Here is a 27,340-nt window from a genome sequence, read left to right on the forward strand (position 1 = left end):
TTATCCAATCAATTTCAAATTTGTACACATAATATTTTGACAATCCAATTTAAGAAAATTTGTAGAAATCTAAATATGATGACATCATCTGATATTACGTCATCAATGTTGGAAAATTTCACTAGTAAGCAGCATTAATTAATTATGTCAAAGACTAGTAAAAACTGTATGATGACGTTATCAGTCTTTCGATGACGTCACCACGTCCTCCCAAATTTTGTTTTATGATAGAGAAAAATCTGTACCAATTTTCATGATTATAGCACAGCTTGATATCAGAAATTATATAGCGTGGTTGTTTACATCCCCTTTAGAATAAAGAAGCCAAAACGGCTTGGTATTAATAGGGCTAATAAACTGATTAAGATTATGGAGTACTTTGTGCAAAACCTTATTTAGTCACGTTGACTTAACCAGCCCAAAATATTTATGAATGAAGGAGGGAAGGGTGGAGAATAGTCCCTGTTTTTGTTCTGGATGGCGTTTTTAGCTTTCAGGGTGATGTCAATTCTCCTGATGAGCATGTTAATGTAATAATTTTGTATTTTTAGCAATCAAATCATCAGAACAACGTTATCATGATACAGATCAAGACTCTCTTTCTTCCTCTAATGACAGTGGTGAGTAGTGGTAGAGTAAAGTGTTGAGCCATTTTCTAAGGAATATCTATTTTTCCTTAAACTTAATACACTTAATTTGGAATATCGATATCTCTCTAAATGTCAAAGAATCATTCGTCAGTCTTTATATTTTTAAACTTTTCCATGTGTAATTTTGTTTTCGTCAATTATTAAATTTGTGATTTGTCCATTTAGAACACGGAGAAGAAAAGAAAGTGACAAAGCAGTCATCCAAGACAAAAGGTTACATATTTTATAAAGCTTTATAAAAAAAGATGAAAATGTTTCTCCATATTGGAGGGTAGAATGCATTTCTTCATGATTGATGTGTTAGATCGAAACAAAACTTACAACGTATTATAATCGTTCGAATCATTAGGTAACCTTTTAACGCAGTTTTCAAAAATAGTTTTTGTTGTGACATAAGTCATGTCAGGTAAATGGGGTTGAAAGAATCTTTACTTTTACAATTTGCATAGTTGCTTATTGCTTCCTCTATACCAATTTTAACGTTGTTAATTATAGTCCGTTCAGTCTAACTTGGTTAATGACTTTTTTACAAACACTCAATTTCTATTGTTTTTGATAGTTGAAAGAAAATAATTCCACTTGAAAGTCATTAGTCATTAACCAAGTTAGAGTGAACGGACTATAATGAATTGTTACTTCTTATCAAATTCTATCGATCAAATTCTCTTCATTATCTCTGCTCAGAGTTTAATTTTTATTTATTTCCTCTCGTAGCAAACGAACACGGAAATCCAAGAAAGAAGTCCATAAGAAAAAGAAAAGGTATATCTTACATCGTGGATTGTAGTTGTGACAGTTTGGTGTCACCAGACTCTTTGTTATGGCCGGTCAGGCTTGTAATTTTATGTTTATTTGATTTATCTTTTTTCCTGTAGCGTTTGTTTGTACATCCATATTAAAATGTATTTTGTATGTAAAACGTTTATAATTGTCACTTAATTATTATTACTAAATGTCCCATGTGTATTCGTTTATGTCAACTGTATTGGGAATTGTAAAGTATTTTATTATTGTACTCTATTAATCATTGTTATTCCCGTGATAGTTCTCTATCATTCAATGTTATGTTATAAATGTTCAGTAAAGTAATGTGTTTGTCAGTGCGTTGTTATGTAAGCTGTAGTGAGTTCATGTGGTGTTTGTGGACAGTATTTTTAGTAAGTTTGATATTTGTTATTATTGCATTTCTTGTATTTCTCTTATAAACTTGTCTCCATTCTTGTATCTCTTTGCAATAGTTTACCTATTTCTTGTACTTTTGAGCTACTGTTTCTAAAATTATTTGTTTTGAAGTATTTCATTTACTTATAAATTTGTACAAATATTCTGTTTGTATTTTGCTTTGTAGCCGTATTTCCAAAGTTTGAAAGACGCGTTAGAAACCTGTCAAACCTTGATGTTAGTTCTTTTTAGTTGATCGCCTGGCATTAACATTCTTTACCTTTACAATTATATATCCCGCATTTATTTTTCTTTGGGCCTTCAAAATTTTAATCGGAATACGAAAAAGACAACTAAAAACTTGAATGAGCTGGAGTTGATTCAAGACCCTTAGATCTTTGTTATTTGAAGATTAATTTATTTACATCACTTAAATTTGCATTTTTTAATATGATGCAATATAAAATACCAGACAGTTCTTTGGTCCTATGTGGGAACAATAGTTCAGCTGCCTAAATGCTGAAATTTAATTTCATACCACTTAAAATTTTTTATTTTTAAGAAATGTCGAATGACTTAAAGCTGGAAATGAAAAGCTTAGAAACATCATAGAAACATATGCAAAGTTACGGATTACCAAATTCTTATTTCTTATCAAATCTTTATTATTTTTGCCCTGAGTCTAATTTATGAATTCTTCTTGTAGGAAACGGACACGGAAGTCGAAAGGAGCCTAAAACAAAAAGACAAGGTATATCCTACGTCAGGGTTTTTACAGGGAAAAAATGCCATATCTACAGACTTTGGACAAATTGAGACTCAACTCACTGTGATTTCAGAGTTCAGGACAAAATCTTAAGCGATTTTTGAGAATTTTGCCCGAGAAAAGGGCCATTTTACTGAAAATTTTCGCATTTTGACATATAAAAGATTTTTTGGGCCACCATCATGTTTTGGATTTGAAAAAAAACCTTTCAAACCTAAAAAATAGCTTTTCCTAAATACACAACTGAAGAGCTTCAAATCCAAAAATTTCAAGTGTCTAGCTTGGGATTGGGAAGTTCAGGATTTACGGGTCTGCTAAAACAGTACTTTGCTACCCAGGGCCCGGTTGTTCAAAAGTGGATTAGATTAATTCCCGATTAGCGCTAATCTCAATTAAACTTGGATTAGTTAATCTGCGCGATTAAATTCTGATGTTCGAACGTCAGATTAGCTAATCCTTGACTTTTGCCTGTGTTTTCAAAGCTTTTAATCTTGACGTAACTTTTCGAATGTTTTGAAAACATTCGAAAATCTATTTTCGTTGAAAAGTATCACGTCAATGCAGCGACTTCGTCTTTTTTGTTGAAAAAGGCTTGCTAATCTGCGCTAATCCTGCCTCGGAGCAGGATTAGAATTTGTCCTATTTAATCGTGATTTAATCCAGATTTAATCCTAATCTTTTTCGAACAACCGACGGCCCCGCGCAAACCCGCGCTAATCAGAATTTAATCAAAATTTAATCTAATCCGCCGCTAATCCTCTTTTGAACAACCGGGCCCAGCATCGGATAGTATTGAAACTTTTTAGGCTAATTTACATGTTAAGATTGACCCTCAAAATTGGATAAAAATTCTGAATTTTTTTAAAATTGCAAGCATTATTGAAACACTCGGTTAAGTCTCAACTTGTCAAAAATCTATCATTATGACATTGCTTTTCCTTCAAAGTACGAGAGTAAAAGTGGTTTCCAAGGCAAAATTATGACAGTAGGAACTGATAAGTATGAAATATTTGCTTATATTGAAGTTTGAAGTGAAAACTTTTGTACTTCTGCCTAAGGGGTCGCGAGGTCATCAGGCTTGGCATTCATGGCAAATCCATCATGATGGAAAACTCACCATGACCCAAATTTTGCTGTCAACTTATTCTAATCCCTTTAGGTCTATATAATCAGGAACAAAAGTCAAAAGAAATATACGCTGATGAGAAAATTGGCCCTAACTCAGTACCCAGTCCAAATTTATTTTCATCAATTAACTTATATTTTTAGCGACCGTATCAGCAGAAAAACGTCATTGTGATACCGATGCAGACTCTCTTTCTTCCACTACTGACAGTGGTGAGTTGACGACGAGCCGACAAACCACTTTCTGAGGAATGTTTGTTTACGGGATAGTATTTTCCGGAAGCGGGGAAGAGATCGTAATTTCCAGGACTGTTATTATAGAGATAAAATTTGCAAAGAATTGCATTACTGTTACTCTAACTTAAAACACTTGATTTGGTGTATTGATATTTCTCTGAAAGTGGATAAGCACCTAAATTTCATCAGTCTTCATATTTTTACCGAAAAAACTTTCGTGTAGGCTTTTGTTTCCGTCTATAATTAAATTTGTCATTTGTTCTTTTAGAAGACGGAAAAGTCAACGAAACGCGAAAGAAAAAGCAGTTTCACAAGACAAAAGGTAATCTTTTGTATTGACCTTATTAGCACTATGCAGCTTAAATGACCCCTTCGCTGTTGGTAGCTCTATATCTCAGGAGAAAACTTTTGAAACAATCTATAACTTTGTGACTTATCCAATCAATTTCAAATTTGTACACATAATATTTTGACAATCCAATTTAAGAAAATTTGTAGAAATCTAAATATGATGACATCATCTGATATTACGTCATCAATGTTGGAAAATTTCACTAGTAAGCAGCATTGATTAATTATGTCAAAGACTAGTAAAAACTGTATGATGACGTTATCAGTCTTTCGATGATGTCACCACGTCCTCCCAAATTTTGTTTTATGATAGAGAAAATCTGTACCAATTTTCATGATTATAGCACAGCTTGATATCAGAAATTATATAGCGTGGTTGTTTACATCCCCTTTAGAATAAAGAAGCCAAAACGGCTTGGTATTAATAGGGCTAATAAACTAATTAAAATTATGGAGTACTTTGTGCAAAACCTTATTTAGTCACGTTGACTTAACCAGCCCAAAACGTTTATGAATGAAGGAGGGAAGGGTGGAGAATAGTCCCTGTTTTTGTTCTGGGTGGTGTTTTTAGCTTTCAGGGTGATGTCAATTCTCCTGATGAGCATGTTAATGTAATAATTTTGTATTTTTAGCAATCAAATCATCAGAACAACGTTATCATGATACAGATCAAGACTCTATTTCTTCCTCTAATGACAGTGGTGAGTAGTGGTAGAGTAAAGTGTTGAGCCATTTTCTAAGGAATATCTATTTTTCCATAAACTTAATTCACTTAATTTTGACGATCAATATCTCTCTAAATGTCGATGAATTATTCATCAGTCTTTATATTTTTAAACTTTTCCATGTGTATTTTTCTTTTCGTCAATTATTAAATTTGTGATTTGTCCATTTAGAACACGAAGAAGAAAAGAAAGTGACAAAGCAGTCATCCAAGAAAAAAGGTTACATATTTTATAAAGGCTGATCAAAAAAAGATGAAATTGTTTCTACGTATGGGAGGGTAGAGTGCATTTCTCCATGATTGATGTGTTAGATCGAAACAAAACTTATAACGTATTATAATCGTTCGAATCATTAGGTAACCTTTTAACGCAGTTTTCGAAAATAGTTTTTGTAGTGACATAAGTCATGTCAGGTAAATGGAGGGATGAAAGAATCTTTACTTTTACAAAATGCATCGTTGCTTATTGCTTCCTCTATACCAACTTTAAAGTTGTTGATTACTGAATTGTTATTTTTTATCAAATTCAATCGATCAAATTCTCTTTATTATTTCTGCTCAGAGTTTAATTTATGATTTCCTCTCGTAGCAAACGAACACAGAAATCCAAGAAAGATGTCCATAAGAAAAAGAAAAGGTATAGCTTCCATAGTGGATTTTAGTTGTGCCAGATTGGTGTTAACAGACTCTTTACCTTTACAATTATATATCCCGCTTTAGTGCATTTATTTGCATATATTTTATGGTTATTGTATTTTCTTTTGTTTTTTTATAGCATTTGTAATTAATTTCCTTTTTTAGCGAAAGAATCAGCAGAATCACGTAAGCCTTCTATCTCCCCTACTGACAGTGGTGAGTAGATTTACAAACAGCCTACGAGCCACTTTCTAAGGAATATTGGTTTAGGGGAGAGTATTTAGAATTTGTCCGAAAAACAAGAGCAAAGCATTACATAAATGTGCACACAACAATTAATGTTCAATGTCTTAAAGCCACAGATCTGAAATTTGTTCTCTGATCAAATAGTATTTTTATTGCATATATTTATTTTATTGCAAAAAGTGTACGATTGTTTTTTTCCAAAATCGATTCGTTATCTCTTATTTAAGGAAACAAAAAGGACAATCAGGTTAAGAAGCCAAAAGTTGAAAATCAACCGTGCAGTAGTAAAGGTATGTTTGAGCTGTTTGTTTTCAGGATAACATGAAATTTTTTTTCCTGACATGCTAAAACAAAGATTTTGATTAAAAACATTAAAAATAAATTTTTTTCTTGAATTTGTACAAAGCTGTTTTTCATATTTCTTTAATTTCTAAAAGTTGTTTTGCTGGGCTTCTAATGATTTCTAGCTATTTTTCCTCATAGTTACCGAAGACATAATAAATTATTTTGGAGTTGCAAATCCATTAACACCCAACAAAAAACAGTACAATTACAAATGTCCGTTCCAGGATTGTTCCTATGACCAGAAGGACCTAAAACGCCACCTAATGACGGTCCACTCCTGGGTTGAAAATAGGGCCAAGCTTGAAGTATCCTGCCGGTTAAAGATGTTCCGATATCTTAGCAATTCCAGCAAAGCAGGGACTTACAAACCAAAAGTAAGGATTTTAAAGATAAATGTTCTCAATAAGATGAGCATAATATGAGCAATTTATTTGTATCGGGAGGTCCATTTCGTCGCTATTATTGTTCTAATTTTTAAAACCAGAAAATAGGTTTTCTTCACCAGCCAAACTATTTTTTTTTTGAAATAACATTTAAATCCATCTACGGACAACCCACATAACAAGAACCCTTCGCTTAGGGACCGTCTCCAAATGTTGTACCATTTCTATACGCGTGCTATACGGATCTTCGCGTATCGAAAACGTATAGAACTCGTTTAGAGCGCGTATAGCGTAATTGCCGAAATTCGTGTCCAATATCTTTTGACTGAAATGTTTTTTTTCGAAAAAATTTTTCACAGCTGACATGGGCAAAGATTGAAGTTTCTCAAGTCCAAAAATGGTGGTTATAGCATTGCTAGAAAAAAAGCTGATATTTTTCTTCTTCGTTTTTCTTCTTTGTTTTTGAATATTTTAGAAAAATTTTATACGCGTAATATTCCACTCCGGATTTGTCTTTCCAAAAAGTATAAAGTCGCTATCTGATTCAAAATCTATCAAAAGCAATACGAAATTGAAAATTTACTGTCAGCTAATTTGAAATGTACTTTAATTAAAATCCAAAGTTTGTCTCATTGAAGAGTACTTTAATTCCTAAATTACACGCTTTTTTATAAGAATAGTGTACTTTGGCTGAGGGTCAAGTATTCTTATGAAATTGCCAAAATTGAGGGTTAAATATTCTTAACGTATTCTTACATTTTCAGACGTGACCTTTATACAAAAATGAAAATTGACCTTTTTGAGAGTTTGAGACTTTTTAGTGCAAATTTGGGAGCTAAAGTTTTATTTCTACCTTTTTACAAAATGGAAAATTAATATATTCCTATCAAATTCTGTGAAACTCACCCTGGAGGTATTCTTGGGGTATTCTTACGATTTGGCCTATTTTCACCCTGATTCTTATAAAAAAAGCGTGTAATACGATCATAAACATAGAAAAGACTTTATGTAGGGGCTATGTAATCAGTCTACTGCCTCATTTTAAGACTTAGATGTGGCGGTAACGATGCTAGCCTAGCTGACTACAAAGAGACAAGAATTTATGGATGTTTAGTAGTTTATAGTTTTATGGTACTATTAAGGTACCCTCAGTGAAGGTCATATTCATAGGGCACTTGACTAATTAACATACATATTTCTTTTATAGGTTTGCAAGAAATGCAACATATGTGTTGAGCGTTTTTCAAAACATTTAAAAAACTCCCATCAAAATGAGTTGAAGAAGGTCAAGTGCATAAAGAAGCTGACAAAACGTTTAGCGGAAAAACCAAAGATAAGCATTATTGGAAAACAAAACAATGATGATGAGGAATCAACTCTATCTTCGAGTTCGGAATCTGATGACTCTGGTGATTATGGAGGGTATTTGTCGATTATCCGACACTCCAAAAAGCTTACAGAAAGAAAACTGCGAAATTATAAAATCGAAAAGGAAAAATTCTCTTTTATATATCTGACATTCCGCAATCTGAAGGCAGATTTTTTGAGATGGGTATCTCTCATAAAAACAGAGGATGGCGCTAAACAAGCTGCATCCAATCTAGAAAAAGTGTGGCTATGTGTCGATCCAAAGTTGTCGTTACTTCCAAACATGCTGGCCAATCTGGCTATACTTGAAGACAATTTCTTCCTCCCAGCATTCTTAAAGATCAAAGCGAATAGCAAAAAGGGCATCCCGAATAAAGATCTCAAGCCGTCCACTGTCATGGGCCGTCTTTCAAGTCTAAAGCTTCTCCTAGACTTCGTATCATCAAGGCGTCTTTACATAGGTATGCTTTAGTTTTTGGGTTGAAAAGCCATTTTATGTAACCACTAGACAGAGATAGACCTAGCAATTATTTTCGCCAGATTTTCAATTTAAACAAAATATAATAATATTCCAGGGTCTTTTTGCATGAGCTTTTGAAGAAATGGCCATTTTACATATCTCAATTTATGTAGGATTTAACGACAGTTTCCAGCTTTGAATAGAAATCATTTTACAGCCTCTATGCGCTATACTATTAACTTGTATATTATATCTCGTAGATACAGAATTTCTTTCCTGGATAGTGTAAATTTTCTTAAGAGTAAAGATAAAGTGCATATAAAAGTGATTTTTATTTCTAAGCTAAATTTTAAACACCGCCACTTTGTTTACAAACCGATTGAATTGTCGCGCGTCTAAAGTGGAACTCGATTGCGTTTTCAATTTTTAATATTGACATCACTTTTTTACACTGCTGCGTCTTCATTTCGAACATTTCTTACGTTATTTAAAAAAGCTCCTAAATGGAGCATTGCTGTAAGTTTTTTTGGAGCCTTCTCCAGGTTCTATCGTATTATTTTTTGCTGGAAACAACATACAAGAAAATTCAGAAGGACCACCAAAGATTTAGACCGGGTTCTTCTAGTCAACAAACTACAAATTGACGGATTGGTTCTCATTTTGAAGTTTGCGTTTCTCTTTATATTCAGGATTGACATGGCATGATATCGAAATGCTGAGGATCAAGCTAAAAGAATTCCATAACAGACTGAAACCATTTCACAAAGCAAGAGAAAGGTAGCAGATGTGTCTCCTTTGTTTTCCCCACAATTTACTTCAGAATTCAAGTTTCGTCCGAAACGTGCATTTAGATATCTTTTTCTGGAAAAATTAACTCTTCCCAGCGGTCAGGGAAAACCTGGAAAAGGTGCTGTTTTTAGAAAAAAGTCAGGGAAACCCTGGAAAAGTCAGGAAATATTTGTAAAATTTCCAAAATTTCTCAGAAGTCAGGGAAAAGTCAGGGAATTTTGTTCCAGAATGCCTTGAATTTGATGCTTTTTAGTCAATCTTGGAATCTCTATTTTTCAAAACTTTTCTTGTGGGACCCAATCATGGTGGGTCCTCCAAATAATCATAATACTCACTAAAATCATCACACTTGACTATTGTAAAGCTGACAGGGGTACCTATATTTGAAGAGCGCAACAATTTTTTCTACTACAACATTTGAAATTTATCGTTTTTGATCAGGGGAAAAAGGTCTATTTTCATCTTCAGAGAAAAACAACCCTTGTTCAGCACTTTTGTCAGGGAAAAAGGGTGTGTTTTTAACCAAAAATCAGGGAAAATTATTCTAGGGAACTGCTGGGAACCCTGTAAATATATTTCGACAGTCATAGGCAACTTGAATGAGGAAATGGCAAAATATGTTTTTAAAATTTTAACCTTAGATTCATGCAGACATTTAAATCCACTCGGATACTTACACCATCGGACATGAATGTGTATGGTCAAGCGCCACAAATCCAAGATATTGTTGATGTTCTTAACAACATCAATGATAATAATAGTCACCATTATAGTCAAAAAGATGCTGTAGCTGCCAGAAACCATTTGATGGTGATGATAACAATGGGAAATGCAGCCCGTGCTTCAAACTTGATAAATCTTTGTCAACAAGAGGTCAACAATGCAGAGCTAGAAGAAGAATTCGATGCTTACGCAATATCTTCAATAAATTACAAAACAAGTCTTTTATATGGAGTCAAAAAGCTATTGCTTGGCAAAGATTTGTTTCAGCAATTAAATAACTATATTAAACATCTCAGGCCCAAAATAACCTGTGACCCTGATAATGATAATTTGCACGTATTTACCTCGTCCAGAGAAAAAGGGCCCATGTCCCACTCCGCTATCTCAAATGCAATGACAACTATTTTTAAATCGATTCCAGAATTTGCAATGCATGAGAGGTAAGTCTTTTTTTTCTTTACAGTCAATGCTTTTTAAAGGACGCTTGCACCAATCGCTTTTTTAAACCTGTTTTTTTTTCAGTGTTGTCAATTTAGGAATCCTGGTATCGTTGACTCAATTAACGCTACTATCAAAGTTAGTGCAATTTATTTCAACAATATCTTTGTATTGATTTTAAGGTTTCAAAGGATTTCACCAACGAAGTTGAGGCATTCCATCGCAACTCAGCTTGCAGGTAAGTTTTACACCCTTATTTTTCTAGTTTGATTGTTTTGAAAGAAAAACTTGGAAAAGGATATCTTAAAAAAGCAGTGTACCGTTGAGGGGTTCAGTGTCTTTCTTTAATTAACAGGAAACAATAAATTAAAACAAAATAATAAAACTTATCAAAAATAAATTCACTCTTTGATTCACTAATAGCCATAATATTGTGTCTCTCTGTGACGTCTTTGGATCTAAAAATGGTTTCTAAGAAAAAACTTTGGCACCGTTGGAAAGCTCTTGGCTTCAGCCTCAGCAAACTGCTGTAGTTCTGAGCTAAAGCTTGTCAATGGAGGGCCGGTAATTAGGCATCTTCTGACCGTATATATCTTCCTTATAGTTATTTAAGATCACGAATTTTGTATTGATGGACTTCTATGTCATCATATTTCCTTTTTCACTCCAACATGATTGAGAATCAGTGAATATTAATTCTAGATTTTTGTTGCAATTTGTCTCGTCTTTTTGTCTTGTGGGTTTTGTTCTTGATGTTTCCATTTTGAATAGTTGAAGGTTTTATGCTTCTAGACTATATATATTTCGAAAGTGGCCGAAATCCTGTGTAGATCGAAAACTGAGGAACAGATTGTGTGTTTCCTTGAAATATTTCTTGACACATATTGAGTCACTTCTTTCCATCTTGACTGATATTGAGTTGTTTTCTTCTTTTGATCGTTATAGACCACTAGTTTTTTACTTTGATGGACCTATATTTCATCATTTTTTCCTTTTCAACTCCAACCTGATTGATTTTCTGTGAATGTTCATTCTAGATTTATGTTGTAAACTGTCTCGTCTTTTTGTTTTTTGTGTTTTTTCCTTTGTGTTTTTATTTTGGATAGTTGAAGGGTTTATACTTCTAAGGGTTGAACTTAAAGACACTTGCTTAATTAAAGGGAAACTATGATAGTTATCATTTTTTAATCGCACGATGGATTATTTTTCTTATTTGGCGCGCCTTCAAAGAGAGCAATTAATCGTGAATTGCATTCTGTAGAGAGCAATTAATCCTTAGTCACACTTTCGATGAAGCGCCAATTTCTTCAAAATTGAAATTATAATGTTTTTCACAATTTTCTTATATCAAAAGTGTTTTTTTAATTCGAATGTTATTTTGTGAAAGAAAAAAAACTATAAAAACAACAAAAGAAAAAACATAGAGAGAAGAGAAAAATAAAACTTCCACTGTAATTTTCTTTCATTATATGAAAAGTTGTTCAAATCATTGTGCGATTAGCTCGTAATCACACGATAACTCGTGCAATTTGAAAATTGCACTCGTGATTTTTTTGTTTCGAATTTTACTCGCCCTTACATATACGAATTTTTATTTGTATAGGGCAATATTTTAACCAAATAAATTATTTAAGCTATGTCTTGAAAAATTCGCTACAGTTTTAAAAGTTCCGAACGTTTTTTCATAAAATTTTGATGTTAAAACATCAACTTGTTTAAAATATTTTAGCCTGATCAACGTTAGAAAATAGCGAAGCAATGTGTTTACACAGACTTCAATCGCACACGTCGCCTCGTTTTGAGGTTGTAACGGTTTAGATAGATTAACGTTCACACTATTGATGATGTGCACCACTGCTATGTCCTCCGAGATTTCGGCGAAACGTTTTTGATTTTTCAATTCTGTGATTGACGTTTTTTGAAATGCGACCCAATAAAATCTTTTAAATCCATTGCAGTGGTGCATATCCTGAATACAGAAGCGATATACAAATTTTCAAAACTGTCATAGAATCCCTTAAAGTATTAGACCAGGCAATGACTGACCGTCGTGCCACATTTTGGTAGAAAATGTGCCATATTGATTTTTTTATATAGTATATATGAAAGCAGATGTTTTACGGGCTAAATCAGTGGCTTTCACGTTTTACAGGGGTATTTTAGGGGTCGGTAGCACAAAATGGTCGCTCTCTAAAAAATGTTATTTCTTGCAAATGACTCATCTGATTGTGTTCAAATTTTACAAAAAGGTAGTCGTACAACCAGAAATGATTTCTGAAAATTTTGAAAGAAAAATCTGTATTAAGACATATTTCACAGACCAGAACACTCCAATTTTGAGGTTTTTTCAAGATTTTGACATGATTGTAAAAATCAATGGTGAAACAATCGTGCAACATAGGGTTAAAACAAAAAGTTTTTGCAGAGACCGAGTTTAGACCTAACCAAATGATTTGGGCCCAGGAACCACTCGAATTTCTCTTTTTTGCCAAATTTTTGGGCCAAATTATGATGACGTCATCTGAAAAATTTCGGTTTATAGGTCATCACAGAAAATATGGTCGTATCATATACCGTTGAATCAGAATTTCGACGTAAATTCTGAAAAAAAGGATTATCTCATACCGTACAAATCAATCCAATAAAATTTATTTGTCCCCAAAGTGGGTGATGACGTCATCAAATTTCCTGGTCTAGAGGTCATCTCTGCAAATATGGTCATATTATATATCGTTGGGTCGGAAATTTAATGTGGATTCTTAAAAAAGGATCATCCAATACCGTAAAAATCAAGTCAAGAAAAGTCCTTCGTCCCCAAATGAGGGATAGTTTCATCATAGAAGGCTTTGTTTAGAGGTCATCTATGTTAATATGATCATATCATACATTGTTGGATCCGAAACTTTACGTAGATTCCAAAATAGATTATCTTCATCGTAAAGATTAGGCCAGTTATCAGTTATCTACAAAGTGATGCAGCTATCCAATATATTCTGACCAAGATGTCATAAGCGTGTTCCACACGAGCTTGAGTTAGGAGTTTGAAACGGGGGCTTTGACCTCAAAAGCAATCAAAATGTTCATTGTCATCATTGTCAGGTTGACTTTGTCAACAAAAAATTATAATTTGAACCAAACAATACTTACACACACATACAATTTTTCTTGTGTTGATATTGATTCAGATCAAAATTCACAATTCGCCATCAGTGATTAGACGAGCGTTGGTTATGGTAAACAGTCTAATCAACTTGGGAATACAACCGACATGTAGAAAATGAATTGATGTCAGTCGACAGTATCTAAAGCTGTTGTCTATAAGCTATGTATAATTCACTTTGCTGCTGCTGCTTTTTCGACTATATGACAATTTAAATGACAATTCTTAACTAATGGAACTTTGCTCCGAGTTGGCTGAAACCTTATGTATGATTATTTTATTTTTTAATTAGGTGTTGAAAGAGAGGATTTAAAGACGGTTGCTATGCAATTTATGAAAAATCGGCCAGCGACTACGTCGCGGTACTATGTTTGTATATGGGCACAAAGGGAGGCGTCTAGGCTGTCAATGAAGTGCTACGGATCTTTCAATATCTCGGACACCGCCATAAAAAAGGCAAAGGTGCCCACTCCTGAAGAGACTAAAGCTTGGTTTGTGAAACACAAAGCTGCCATCCAAGACGATTTCGGAGAAGTCATCAAAGATGATGAGCTGGTAAAAGCAATTTCAAACGACGGTATGTTTATTCAGATTATATCTAAGAAAGTTAGAAAAATCTCATTCGGATCAAAACACGAGTAATTTCTTTTTTCCAAAAACATACAACCATCAATTCACCTATCTCTTGACCATACACTATATATGGCGCGTGACGCTCTTGCCGTCAATAACATGGTGTTAACACAGTTCCCGATATAATTTACATTCTTTATCAATATCAATCGAAGATAGTGAATCTGCAGTTGATCTGTCAGTCGAATAGCACTGCTCCTACATATTTACCCTTTCCAAGCTGCTCAAGAATAAAATCAGACACAGATATGACTCCTTTCTTAAAGACCGAGATAACCCGTTTTCTTTTCCAGTATTTCGGAACTGTAACAATGAAAGAGAAAGAAAAGGTTTCCCTTAATTTTTTCTGAGTATCCTTTACTTTTTCATTTCAGATGGACTTGATGAGTTAGATGAAGGTTATCTCTCAGGTAACGGTTAAACTTTTTCCTACTTTTATTGTTCCTTGTTTTTGTATTGATAAACGGCATTGAGTCTAATCCTTCTTAACCCTTTGCACATCTTTGGGCGGGGGCTCAAAGATTTTTGATGATTTTTGAAATACTTAACCAATCAAAATGAAATCTTGCTAGTGTGCACCAAATATGAATTGCATCTCTGGTGAAAATTTCAGTATGATTGATGACGTCATTGCCACCTGGTGACGTCATCATTAGAATCAGCATCCAAAAAACGTCCAAAAACAAATAATCCTGGCCAAAGTAGGGATTATGTCCCCCTACTATTAACTTGGAATTTTGACCAGTGTTAGGTATTGAGAATACAAGCTTACTATCAAAATTTCAACAAAATTGGACCAGTGATTATGCAGAAGGTGAGCATTTTGGGTAAAAAACTGACTGGTCTGTAAAATATGAACCACGTAATTTTACACATCATCTCAGGTGGTCAAGACCTATGACTGGTGAAAATTTCAAGTCAAAAGTTCCGGAGGGGTGTCAACGTGTATTTTACAGCCTGGTCTGCAAAGTACCAAATATACATATGGTCAAATTCTTTTGTCACTCGTCACTTTTTTTAGGCAAATAAGCCATCAGAACAAATTTCAGTAAAATTTACCATGTCAATCAGTTAATTCGTCGATTTAGCCGAATTTACATTCTTATCTATGAAATACCAACCAAAGAAGTGGCGGAACTGAAATTTTGTAAACCATCTCCGCTTATCCATTTCTACTACTGGTCAAAATTTCAATGTCATAGTACTTGTCAATCTTGAGATTTTAATTGAGGCCTCGAGCCGCCCCCAAGATGCTTCCCTCATTAAAAATATAGGAAGATGCACGAAGGGTTAAAAGCTCTTTGTTGTCATGAGAAACAAAACAAAGATTATTTGTTTTCAAGGTTGCTCTAAGCTGAGGATGAAATATCAAGTAAAATAATTTTTTAGATACAGATGAAGTTCTAGCCCCAAATGTTGGAGAAGACTCTGTTAAAACATGTAAAACAGGTATACTCTTCCTCTATAACTTTTCACGCCCATTCACAAGGTTTTAGCTTTAGAACTTACGCTATGGCATATTTCTCTTAAGCCTACTGTCCACTAGGCTATTTTTAGCTATCGCGAAATGATCATCTATAAATAACACTGTTTATCGCGAAATAAACCTGTCTATCGCGTTATTTTGTTTCGCGATAGGGAGTGAAAAAGTTTTAACTCAAGATTTTTATCCAATCGCGAAACATTTGTTTCGCGATAGTTTTTGACAATAGAACCACATGCATGTCTTTTATTTTAATGTTTACACAAGATCAAATTACATGTGATCGAAGAAAAAAAGAGTGAATTTGTTTTCTCGATAAAGCTTTTTGAGTTCTTGTGTATGGAATGTTGATATCAACATCTCACAGCCATTTTTTCGTTTTGCCATGTAATTTTTTTCCAAATTTATTTTCGCATTACCAAAGGTTCGTAAATTAAAAAATTACATGTCATTTCATAGCCCTATTTTGTTCATGGAAAGCCCCGAACTCTCATTATTTTCAAACCTGTTTTTTTTTTCAAAATTAGGTCGGCAAAATCCTAGGTCCCACCAGGTCTGTTGACAGATACGATATTGAAAGAAATGAAGAATAATGAAAAATTGAAAAAGTCAGGGCATCAATCTCTATGAAAAAAATTTATAGTGTCAGATACATACTAATTTTTGACGAAATTTCGGCTACGTTAAAAACGAACAATTTTCCTTACTTTTTTGAAACAAAGTGCTAAATATGAGACACAGATCTTGTTAGAGAGAGATATTTCTTGAAGATGAATTGGGAAATCGACGCTGAGATCTCAGAATGGTCTCAGAGGAGGAAGAAAACGAGCCCAGTCTCTCGGGAAAAATCTCCTTTCATATTTTAGAATTCACGCTGCGTTCACTCAAATTCTTTCTTGAAAAAAGGGAGAATTTGGTTAAAGCTCTTACAAAGATTTGATGGAAATCGGGGTGAAAAGAAAAATTTAATGTTGATCCTAAACATCAAGCAATTTACCCAAATTCTACCCAGTTAACTTTTTAGACCTACTGTTTACTTAATAAATCTTTTGTCAGAGGATGAGAATAAACCCAAGATTCTACCCTCCTGTTCACAGAATGGAGCTGGATCCATTTTAATTTTGCAGATATCGCCGGAATATCGCTCGTGTTGGGAGGAAATATTATTCATTTCGCGATTATCCTGTTTTATAGGGGACATGAAAAATCTAAAAATAACTTCAGACATGCGATAAGGTTTTGAAATAACATTTCGCGATAACTAAAAATAGCACTAGTGGACAGCAGGCTTTAGAAATTACGCAACGACATATTTTAATTAGAAGTTATGACAAATCTTTCTTTTAAATTGGGGTAAATTTCTTTTAAACTGGACTTGATCTAATTTAGATAAAGATGAGATCAAAGACTTACCCCAACACTGGTATCGTCCCCGAAACATCAGGCCGGAAGTATTTTTCAAAATTATTTACTTATCATCTAGTTCGATTACTGGAGTAGATAAGATAAGTGAAACTGAGTGGAAAACAAAAAAGATGGTTTTTGATGATGATGATGAGTTCCAAAAACTTAACTGGTCAACAATTAACGAGCTGCTCAAGTCAATGCGAAAGAAATTCAAGAAAGAAAAAGATCACGGCTCTTTCAATTTGCTGGTTGAATCTTCTGTGGCATACATCAAGGATTTGAACTACCAAGGTATTTTTTATATTGGACTTCGTTACTCGAACTCTTTTTAAGAAATACAGAAACCTAATCTACAAAACAAAGGTGTTTTTTCGGGGTCCATTTCAAATTAATGTGTGGCGTTTTACATCGAAAATTTGCGCTACCAAAATTTAATCATTTAACCGAGTCTGATAAATGACGTGCCCACAAGCCCCAATTCATTTGACGTGGCTGAAGTGCCTTGGTGATCGTCAAAAAGTGAAGGCAAGTCGGAAATCGACGGCAGGTCAACATTTGGAGGGCACGAAAGCACGAGAACACGCCAAGGCACGCAAGGATGAGAATTTTGCATCTTTCAGCAGCGAAATTTTCTACATAAAAATTATGGTTATTGCTGCGAACGATATTCCTATTTCATGATCACCAAGTTTTCGTTAGTTGTTTATAACCTCCGGTTTGTAGATTAGTTACCTGAAATAAATTTTCGTCATATTTTCTATTTCTGATTCCTTAGACGAGGAAAATCTGAATGATTAATAATATACTATTATAATTAAATAAAGTGTAATGAAGTGTAACAGCAGTCAACTTAAAAACTATCGATCCTAGGTTTGCGCACACATAAGTAAAGTAATTCTCTTGTATTGTTTATGTTCATGCTTCCCTTTCTTCTATTAAAATCGAAATCGAGACTAAAACGTTCGAAAAAAATCGAATATTAATTTAAAAAGAAAGCTTCATCCTAATTTTTTTGTTTAACTACATCTAATGTTACATATAAATTAAGCACAATCCACAGATTAACATTTTCTTATTTTGAAATTCACAATGAATTAAGAAATGTAAACATTTGGTTTCAGGAATATTTTGATTACTTTATTGAATCATCGTCCATCTAGCATCTAATTTCATTTCTTAACATCTAATATCATTTCATTCATTTTTGGATCTCTCTCAACTTTATTGCTTGGCGAAAATGATGATTATTATTCTATCACTGTCTTCATTAGATGACGAAACGATTATAAAAGCAACACAAGACGATTCTATTCTATCGCTTGGTGAGTTTAAATTGAAATTTTATTTACTTAACTTTGTTGGACTTTTTGTAGCTATAATGGAATAAAGTGAGTAGTCATCTTAATCACACAACTCATTAGAATTTTCTCATCACGCCTTTTTTCATTGAAAACAGCCAAAATCACGCTTAAAACTCTCACCACGCCACGTCAAAAATCACGACATCTGATATACCGCTAGAGGCATCATCTGTCTTACTTTGTTTACATCGCTTGCTTTGCTTAACCTTTCCAGCCCGAAAGACGTGTCTCGTACGTCTTGCTTACGTTCTGAAAGACGTGTCTCGTACTTCTTGAGAATGACCTATAATATTTGGTCGTATTACGCCCGCCCCAACTGTTTGAGATACGGTAAAATGGATTAAAAAATTCGAATCTACATCAAATTTCCTAAAACTTTTGATTACAAATCTAAATGATGTGAAGTTACAGGACATCAAATACTGTTTCTTATTAGAGTCTCGGCCATTTGTAAAAAAGTTACTTAACATCCAATTTACCATGAATGAAGCAAACCAACAACTCATCAGACTCATCATATCTCTTGATTTCACCACGTGTTTCACAGGGTAACCAAAAAGCCAATCCACAAGAAGAGTTGTAATTTTTTTTCCTTGTTATGTGCTCCAATACCTTTGTTGAGTTGTTTTGAAAAAAAGAAAATTACCCAGTTTGATTGATTTGGAAATTTGATTAAACTTGAAAACAAACTTCACATTGCCAGCATAACTTTTCGTTTCAGCCTGCTGTTGAAAAGTTGTCAGTTGAGTGGGCTTGTAACATACATTGTTTATTTTTTGTTATTCTGGTTGTAAAACCACAGAAAATAGGATGTTTTAATAAGAAATCCGTCAGTTTCTAATTTCCCGATAAAATGTTATAATCTAGAAGGAATTCATTCCTGTTAAGTTACGTAACTTCTTCGATAATGGCGGATTCGAAGAGGAGATCCTTTACGCAATTCGAACAATTCGAATGTTTTCTTCCATCATGGCGGCAAGTTTACGTAACTTAACAATTTGTGCAAAACCTCTATATAATAATTCAAAAGAATGCGAGTTTGGAAATAAGACAACAAGAAAAGATACGGTGTGTCATTTTTAAGAGGAAACGCGAACTAATTGATATTTGTGTTAGCATTTATCTTGTGAGAGCCAACGGTTCATTGACTATGATGATTATATCTGAGTAATTATTAAGGTATGTCATGGGGTTGAAATTCTTTTTTTTTCCAAAAAACGTTTTTTTGGCCGATCAAGAAAAGAATGCTCCAAACTTTCTTTTTGTCTAAAAACTGAATTAAAATCTTAATTATTTCCCAAGATATATTCGTTTTTAAATTTAAACATATTTGAACTTATAATTGGATATTTGCAAAAGACAAAGAGGAACATTATAATTTCTTTTCGCACCTTTTGAAAATCCATGTCTCCGCAATTACTAATCAAACAGCCAATTATCTCTCTCAAAATTTCAAATCACTGTAGAAAAAAATCAGATTTTGCCATACCATGGTAACTTTAAAAGACTTAAAGTCACCCATAGCTTTAAGCTACCGACTTTATTCTTTTTTTGATATATTCCCAGAAGATTGGTCTAAAAAACCGTCTTAGGATTTTCCTTCTAATTGTCTCATTATCTTTTAATTTGCAATTTAGTAGAAAAAAAGAGAAAATTATAGCAATTTTTCGGTTTTTTTTATGTTTATTGAATAAGTCGGGAACAGACCAATTAGAATCCTAAGACAGTTTTTTTGACCAACCAATCATATAAAAAAGAATCATCTCGATAGCTCAAAGCTATGGGTGACTTTAAGTCTTTTGAATGTAACTAGGTCAAAATTTGGTCTTTTAATAATTACTCTTATTCAGTATACCAAATAAGATTTTAATGAACACCATCATTTAGGAAATTTTATGGGCTTTCAGAAAATATATACTTTTATTGCTTGGAAATTTCTTTTTCGGAAGTTATTAACAAAAGAAAAGAAGGTGTCAATGAAGCTTATGACATACTTTAACACTCTTCGGGAATCTTATTATAATTGGTCTCTTTATAACTGCTCATGTACAACCCCTTAAGACGAGATAGTCATTCGATTTTATTCCCTAGTATGTTTATGTAAGAAAGCTAATTAAAAGCTAGTCTTACCTACGAAGAAGAATCTGACATCGAGACCATCCGTCATGCTTTTAAATTTTATCGTACAATTATCCAAAACATTCTCACAATATTATCCATTGTAAAAAAGAAACACGACTTTTCAATCAAAATTGTTCAAGATTTTGCATTTAGAAGGATAACGTTAAATAACGTACGGGCAGCTACATGTCATAAAGCCGGAATATTTTTTTCAGTTTACAAAAAATATAAGTGTTAGAATAAAGGATTTTACCACGCGAAAATGTATGTTAATAAGCCATATTATTGAAAGTATGTCCACATTTTTGTTGTAAAGTTTTTTATGTTGGTAAAGAATTTTTACGAGTAACGGAAATTTAGTCTGGTTCATTTTTTTTTCTTATCAGAAAACACACATTTTGACTAATTCTGTCCTGCTTTAGCTAATACTTTCCTATGGACATAAAATAATTTTCTTATTTTGTTAAACATCAGACAGATAAACATCTGTATTTTAACCCTTTTAGCAGAAAATAACGAGATTGACTTCAACATGGATGATTGTGCCGAAGAAGGTTCACAAAATGAAGTGGGTAAGTTATCAACTATTATTGTTATGGCAATGACGTTTTTACAGGCCGGCTTCAACTCAAAATTTCGAAAATAAATTTCGCTAGCGAAATTAAAATATTGGATCAGAAGTTGGCCTTAAAAGGCAGAAAATAGTAAGTAAAGCTTTGTTTTTTCTATTAATTTGTAAAGTATATGCTATAGAAAAAATAGTCCATGACTAGTTTCCCTCGACTGAAATAAGTAGCAAAAAAGAGGCAAAAATGATACTTAAACATTAAATGCCATATTGCACTCTGCACCATGCAATAGCAAATACTTTGTTAAATCTTACAATTTATTAAAATTGGAACGAATTGGGAAGCTGTGTGGACCTGAAACAACAAAAACGCGATTCACGTTGAAAAGCATCTATTCAGCCCCATATCGAACCAAAACAAAATAAATCCATTATTTAACTAAAATCATAATAAATTTGACACTTTCGAAAATGTAATCACTAGGGGAATATTTTAAACTTCAATATTTTGATGGGCTACAGGCAAGAAACAACAAAAATTTATTCATTTATTGATAAATTTTCTGGCAACTCTATGGTAAATAAATGATAGATAGAAAATTAATGAAGTTTTAAAAATCTAGGGAATAAAAGAATTTTTTAATCAAATGTCTGAATTTGTAAATGCTACATGTTATATGATGAGTTTTTTATGAGAGTTATGATAGGTTTGACGATGAGAGTAAGATAGAATATAACACTTTCAAATATTGAAGTTTAATAATGAAAGGCAATCAATGAAGAGTTTTATAACAGGAATATTTTAATTTCACATCCTTTCGAAAAATTCGAAAAAAATGAAATTAAAAGAAAGAATAGAGAAATATGACTACTTTTCTTTACAAAATTAAGTTTAAAAAGTTTTTTTGTTTGCACAAATTAAGTCAACAAATTAAGTTAACTTTGATTTCATTTACAGACCAGGAAGACAAAGTAGACACGGAAAACGAGGAAGCAATTGAAGAATCTGCCCAAGTCCTCAAAGCAGAAAAGCAACAAAACCTCTCTGAACCTCTGAATACAAACTTGTCATCATCCTCGTCTATTCAGGAACCAAAACAAAGTAATTCAATTATTTAACTAAGATAACGAAAGGTATCTTAATAAGATAAGATAACGTAATTCAAATAAAGAAATGAATGTTGCTTGAAAAATAACAATAAAATATATTTCTTAAATACTGTGAACTATTTGAGAAAAAATCAGCTTTTGATTTCAGTTACAGAGCCAGTTGAACAAAAAGAGAAAGGCATTATTTTACCTGTAAAATGTATATCAACATTGAAAACAAACGTCTTGTCATCTTCCCAACATAAAGTAGCTTTTACAATTTTAGAATCTGTCAAAGTCACCGGGTCAAAAGAAGAGCAAAAACACACGAGCCCGGCATCTCCAAGAACAAAGAAATTTGATCATCCAGTAAAAAAATCAAAAAGGAATCTGTTAGCTTCCTTTCGTAAGTTAAATCAAATACAGTAGGATATACCCCCCTTAACAAATAAATTCGAGTCTCTGATAGCTAAAACTGCTTTACAAACCAAAAAGTTTTTCATGTAAACTTCTACTTTTATCGTTTCACTTGCCTTTTCAACCCTGTAAGTGCCAATGTTGGGTATACCCGACATGGGCTATAAAGGAGGGCGAAGTCCTCCTTCAATGCCCAGTTTTAGTTAGAAATCGTCATTTTTGGTCTACCTCGTAGAAATTGGATTGTGCTTCGTGGTCAAAGAAAAAAAATTCATGAGGGTGTGTTTCCAATGAGATTTTAAACCAAAAATTCAAAAAGTGCAAGAATTTGACAAAAATCCACGTTTTTGAGGTTTTGACCGTTTCTCGACAATTTGTGGGGCCTTCTTTTACTTTTTCTGCCCTCTAGAGAATTGTATTGAAGTTTTACCACTGGGAAACTGTCAATGGATTTCAATCGATGCTTTAATTTCCCTTACGTACACTGTCCCTCAGTCGCTACCCACCCTCTATTTCCTAAACCGGGCGCCCCCGAAGGTGTCAAAAAGAAAGACGAGACTCTACTCTCGGGTACCTAATGAGCGTCCCCCCGCTAATAAAATTTTCGAAAATTTTCCACCGAGGACATTCCTATTCCAACCCCGCTTATTAATTTTTGGGAAAATATTTTTGAAAGTTCCCTGTTTTGTTCTAATTCTTCCGTTTTTAGCCTCCTTTTCAAAAATTTTCTACATAGGACATTTTTTCCAACACCCCCCCCGCTTATTAAGTTTTGAGATTTTTTCCATCCAACCCGCTTATTGCAAACCCCCCGTTTATTTGGTACCCGAGAGTAAGCTATCCAATGGGCTATAAACGAGCTTCTAACTCCCTTTAGATCAGGTGACATTGGCCTTTAAAGTTTGAAGTAGAGATTTTTTTTCAAACTCTAAGAAAGAAAGGACCTTGGCACTTAATGGGTTAATCCTATTGAATTTTGGTTCGATCTACAGAGCAGCAAGAAAGACTGCGTAACCTTGAACTAATTATGCATTGTTATTAGCGTCATCTATGTCAACCAGCATCACTTCAAATCTAGATACTGCGTTTACTGCATATTCTGCAATCATCGAATCTATATCAACTGTATAAATGAAATTCAACTTTGGAAATAAGGGTAGTTAGTTCAAGATTTAGCACTCGAAATGTTTAAACAAATGAAATCAATTTTGATTTCAGTTACAGACCAAGAAGACGATTCTTCGTCTTCTGACGACGAAGACGAAGTAGAGGAAGCAATTGAAGAAACTGCCCAAGTCCTTAAACCAGAAAAGCAACAAAACCTCTCTGAATCTTTGAATAGAGACTTGTCATCATTTTCATCTATTCAGGAACCAAATCAAGGTAATTCAATTAATTAATTAAGATAACGCAAGGTATCTTACTAAGGTAAGATAACGTAATTCTAATAAAGAAATGTAAATCTCTCCAATGAATGTTGCTTGACAAAACGACAATAAAATATATTTCTTAAATACTGTGAACTATTTGGAAAAAATCAATTTTTGATTTCAGTTACAGAGTCAGTTGAACAACAAGAGAAAGGCATTATTTCAAAATGTATAGCAACATTGAAAACAAACGTCTTGTCATCTTCCCAACTTAAACTAGCTGTTACACATAACAAATAAATTCGAGTCTCTGATAGCTAAACTGCTTTACAAACCAAAAAGTTTTCCATGTAAACTTCTACTTTTATCGTTTCCACTGCCTTTTCAACCATGTAAGTGCCAATGTTGGGTATACCCGACATGGGCTATATAGGAGGGCGAAGTCCACCTGCAATGCCCAGTTATAGTTAGAAATCGTCATTTTTGGTCTAACTCGTATAAATTTGATTGTGCTTCATGGTCAAGGAAAAAGAATTCATAAGGCTGTGTTTCGATTAAGATTTTAAAGCAAAAAGTAAAAAAAATGCAAAAATTTGACAAAAATCCAATTTTTTGAGGTTATGACCGTTTCTCGACAATTTGTGGGGCCTTCTTTTACTTTTTCTGCCCTCTAGAGAATTGTATTGAAGTTTTACCACTGGGAAACTTTCAATGGATTTCAATCGATGCTTTAATTTCCCTTACGTACACTGTCCCTCTAATTTTCTACATAGGACATTTCTTCCAACACCCCCCCCCCGCTTATTAAGTTTTGAGGTTTTTTCCACCCAACCCGCTTATTGCAAACCCCCCGTTTATTGGGTACCTGAGAGTAAGCTATCCAATGGGCTATAAACGAGCTTCTAACTCCCTTTAGATCAGGTGACATTGGCCTTTAAAGTTTGAACTAGAGATTTTTTTTCAAACTCTTAGAAAGAAAGGACCTTGGCACTTAATGGGTTAATCCTATTGAATTTTGGTTCGATCTACAGAGCAGCAAGAAAGACTGCGTAACCTTGAACTAATTATGCATTGTTATTAGCGTCATCTATGTCAACCAGCATCACTTTAAATCTAGATACTGCGTTTACTGCATATTCTGCAATCATTGAATCTATGTCAACTGTATAAATGAAATTCAACTTTGGAAATAAGGGTAGTTAGTTCAAGATTTAGCACTCGAAATGTTTAAACAAATGAAATCAATTTTGATTTCCGTTACAGACCAAGAAGACGATTCTTTGTCTTCTGACGACGAAGACGAAGTAGACGAGGAAGCAATTGAAGAAACTGCCGAAGTCCTTAAACCAGAAAAGCAACAAAACCTCTCTGAATCTTTGAATAGAGACTTGTCATCATTTTCATCTATTCAGGAACCAAAACAAGGTAATTCAATTAATTAACTAAGATAACGCAAGGTATCTTACTAAGGTAAGATAACGTAATTCTAATAAAGAAATGTAAATCTCCCCAATGAATGTTGCTTGACAAAACGACAATAAAATATATTTCTTAAATACTGTGAACTATTTGGAAAAAAATCAATTTTTGATTTCAGTTACAGAGTCAGTTGAACAACAAGAGAAAGGCATTATTTCAAAATGTATAGCAACATTGAAAACAAATATTATTATATTGAAAACAAACATCTTGTCATCTTCCCAACTTAAACTAGCTGTTACACATAACAAATAAATTCGAGTCTCTGATATCTAAACTGCTTTACAAACCAAAAAGTTTTCCATGTAAACTTCTTCTTCTTCTTCTACTTTTGCTGCCCTCTAGCGAATTGCATTGAAGTTTTACCACTGGGAAACTTTCAATGGATTTCAATCGACGCTTTAATTTCCCTAACGTACACTCTCCCTTAGCCGCCACCTACCCTGCCCTTCCTAAATCGGGTGGTGCTGAAGACACCAAAAAGAAAGAAGAGACTCTAAGCTATCCAAAAAGCTATAAACGAGCTTCTAACCCCCTTTAGATCAGGTGAAATAAGCCTTTAAAGTTGTAACTAGAGATGTTTTTTTCTAAAAGCTAAGAAAAAAGGACCTTGGCACTTAAACGGGTTAATTCTATTGAATTTTGGTTTAATCTACAGAGAAGCAAGAAAGACTGCGTAATTTTGAACTAATTATGCATAGTTATTAGCGTCATCTATGTCAGCCAGCATCACTTTCAATCTAGATACTGCGTTTACTTTATATTGTCCAATTATTGAATCTATGTCGACTGTAATAAAGAAATTCAACTTTGAAAAAAGAGATCTTGCCGTCTGTCCGACAAGAAATCTCCTCAATGAAAGAATCTGCAACGTGTTATGTCCATTGTCTGAAACGATTCATAGTCAACTTTGTGAACATAGGTGACGGTAAGAAATAAGGGTAATAAGATATTGCACTCGAAATGTTTGAACAAATGATATCAACTTTCATTTCAGTTACAAACCAAGAAGACAAAGAAGACGAGGAGGCAGTTGAAGAAACTGCTCAAGTTCTCAAATCAGAAAAGCAACAAAACCTCTCTGAATCTCTGAATACACACTTGTCATCATCGTCATCTATTCAGAAAACAAAAAAAAGTAATTCAATTATTTTAGTAATCATAGTAATTTTGGAACTGTCGAAAATATGATTATTAGAGAAATATTTGAAAATTTCGAATAATTGAAATTAAAATAAAGAAGAAACGAAATAAATAAAGAACAAATAAAACTTCAATTTTAGAGAAGCAACACTCTCAAAACAAATTAACCTTTTTTCCTGTCAAAAGACATTAAACTAAATTTTAATTAAAATTTTAAAAACATTCTGACGTTCTAAAGTTTAGGAAGCTCATTCCCATAAAAAGGATAATTTCCCACCTGTAAGATGACGTCACAAACTTGAAATTTTTGCCATAAGTTCTCATTATAGTAGTGAACATTCCTACCAAATTTGATTTTCATAGCACACCTCGATCAAAAATTATTGAGGGTGGTGCAAGACACCCCCTTGACAATACAAAACTTTAAAAAAGCCTGATAATAATAGGGTTGAAAACAATTATCATTTCAAATTATTCAAATCACTAATATCTTTCTGATTGCATAAAAGGTTTTAAGATTAAAGACACGTAAAATAATGTGTCACCTGTCCAGAAAGAGCAAGGTACTGAAAAGTGTCTTGCATTTTATAATAGACACCAAGAGTGAGACCTAAAATATCTAAATTTTAAAATCAAAGCACCGACCTTCTGGAGTAATCACACTCATTTAAATAGGTTTTGGAAAATTTATTGTCACCCCTAATTAG

At 33.4% G+C, this 27,340-nt stretch overlaps 1 protein-coding gene across 4 annotated transcripts in view; it reads left to right on the plus strand.

The window, feature by feature from the left end:
* LOC136811662 (titin homolog) overlaps positions 1–27,340 on the plus strand; it is a 47,720-nt gene that overhangs the window by 2,294 nt on the left and 18,086 nt on the right. Inside the window, exons 7-33 of one of the 4 annotated variants that reach the window (XM_067068286.1) lie at positions 552–620; positions 816–863; positions 1,365–1,412; positions 2,518–2,562; positions 3,847–3,915; positions 4,208–4,261; positions 4,923–4,991; positions 5,187–5,234; positions 5,604–5,651; positions 5,816–5,836; positions 6,124–6,186; positions 6,380–6,615; positions 7,832–8,453; positions 9,142–9,229; positions 9,883–10,404; positions 10,585–10,640; positions 13,855–14,139; positions 14,570–14,605; positions 15,585–15,644; positions 17,068–17,376; positions 18,357–18,407; positions 21,074–21,139; positions 22,094–22,237; positions 22,496–22,630; positions 23,860–24,024; positions 25,275–25,436; positions 26,488–26,628. In XM_067068286.1, coding sequence (XP_066924387.1) covers positions 552–620; positions 816–863; positions 1,365–1,412; positions 2,518–2,562; positions 3,847–3,915; positions 4,208–4,261; positions 4,923–4,991; positions 5,187–5,234; positions 5,604–5,651; positions 5,816–5,836; positions 6,124–6,186; positions 6,380–6,615; positions 7,832–8,453; positions 9,142–9,229; positions 9,883–10,404; positions 10,585–10,640; positions 13,855–14,139; positions 14,570–14,605; positions 15,585–15,644; positions 17,068–17,376; positions 18,357–18,407; positions 21,074–21,139; positions 22,094–22,237; positions 22,496–22,630; positions 23,860–24,024; positions 25,275–25,436; positions 26,488–26,628 — 3,660 coding nt within the window. The remainder of the gene's footprint in view (positions 1–551; positions 621–815; positions 864–1,364; positions 1,413–2,517; positions 2,563–3,846; positions 3,916–4,207; positions 4,262–4,922; positions 4,992–5,186; positions 5,235–5,603; positions 5,652–5,815; positions 5,837–6,123; positions 6,187–6,379; positions 6,616–7,831; positions 8,454–9,141; positions 9,230–9,882; positions 10,405–10,584; positions 10,641–13,854; positions 14,140–14,569; positions 14,606–15,584; positions 15,645–17,067; positions 17,377–18,356; positions 18,408–21,073; positions 21,140–22,093; positions 22,238–22,495; positions 22,631–23,859; positions 24,025–25,274; positions 25,437–26,487; positions 26,629–27,340) is intronic. The other 3 variants (XM_067068287.1, XM_067068288.1, XM_067068289.1) reach the window with 3 other exon arrangements.

The sequence above is a fragment of the Clytia hemisphaerica genome, unplaced genomic scaffold, assembly GCF_902728285.1.
Source record: "Clytia hemisphaerica strain Z4C2 unplaced genomic scaffold, Clytia hemisphaerica genome assembly, whole genome shotgun sequence".
NCBI classification, from domain to species: domain Eukaryota; kingdom Metazoa; phylum Cnidaria; class Hydrozoa; order Leptothecata; family Clytiidae; genus Clytia; species Clytia hemisphaerica.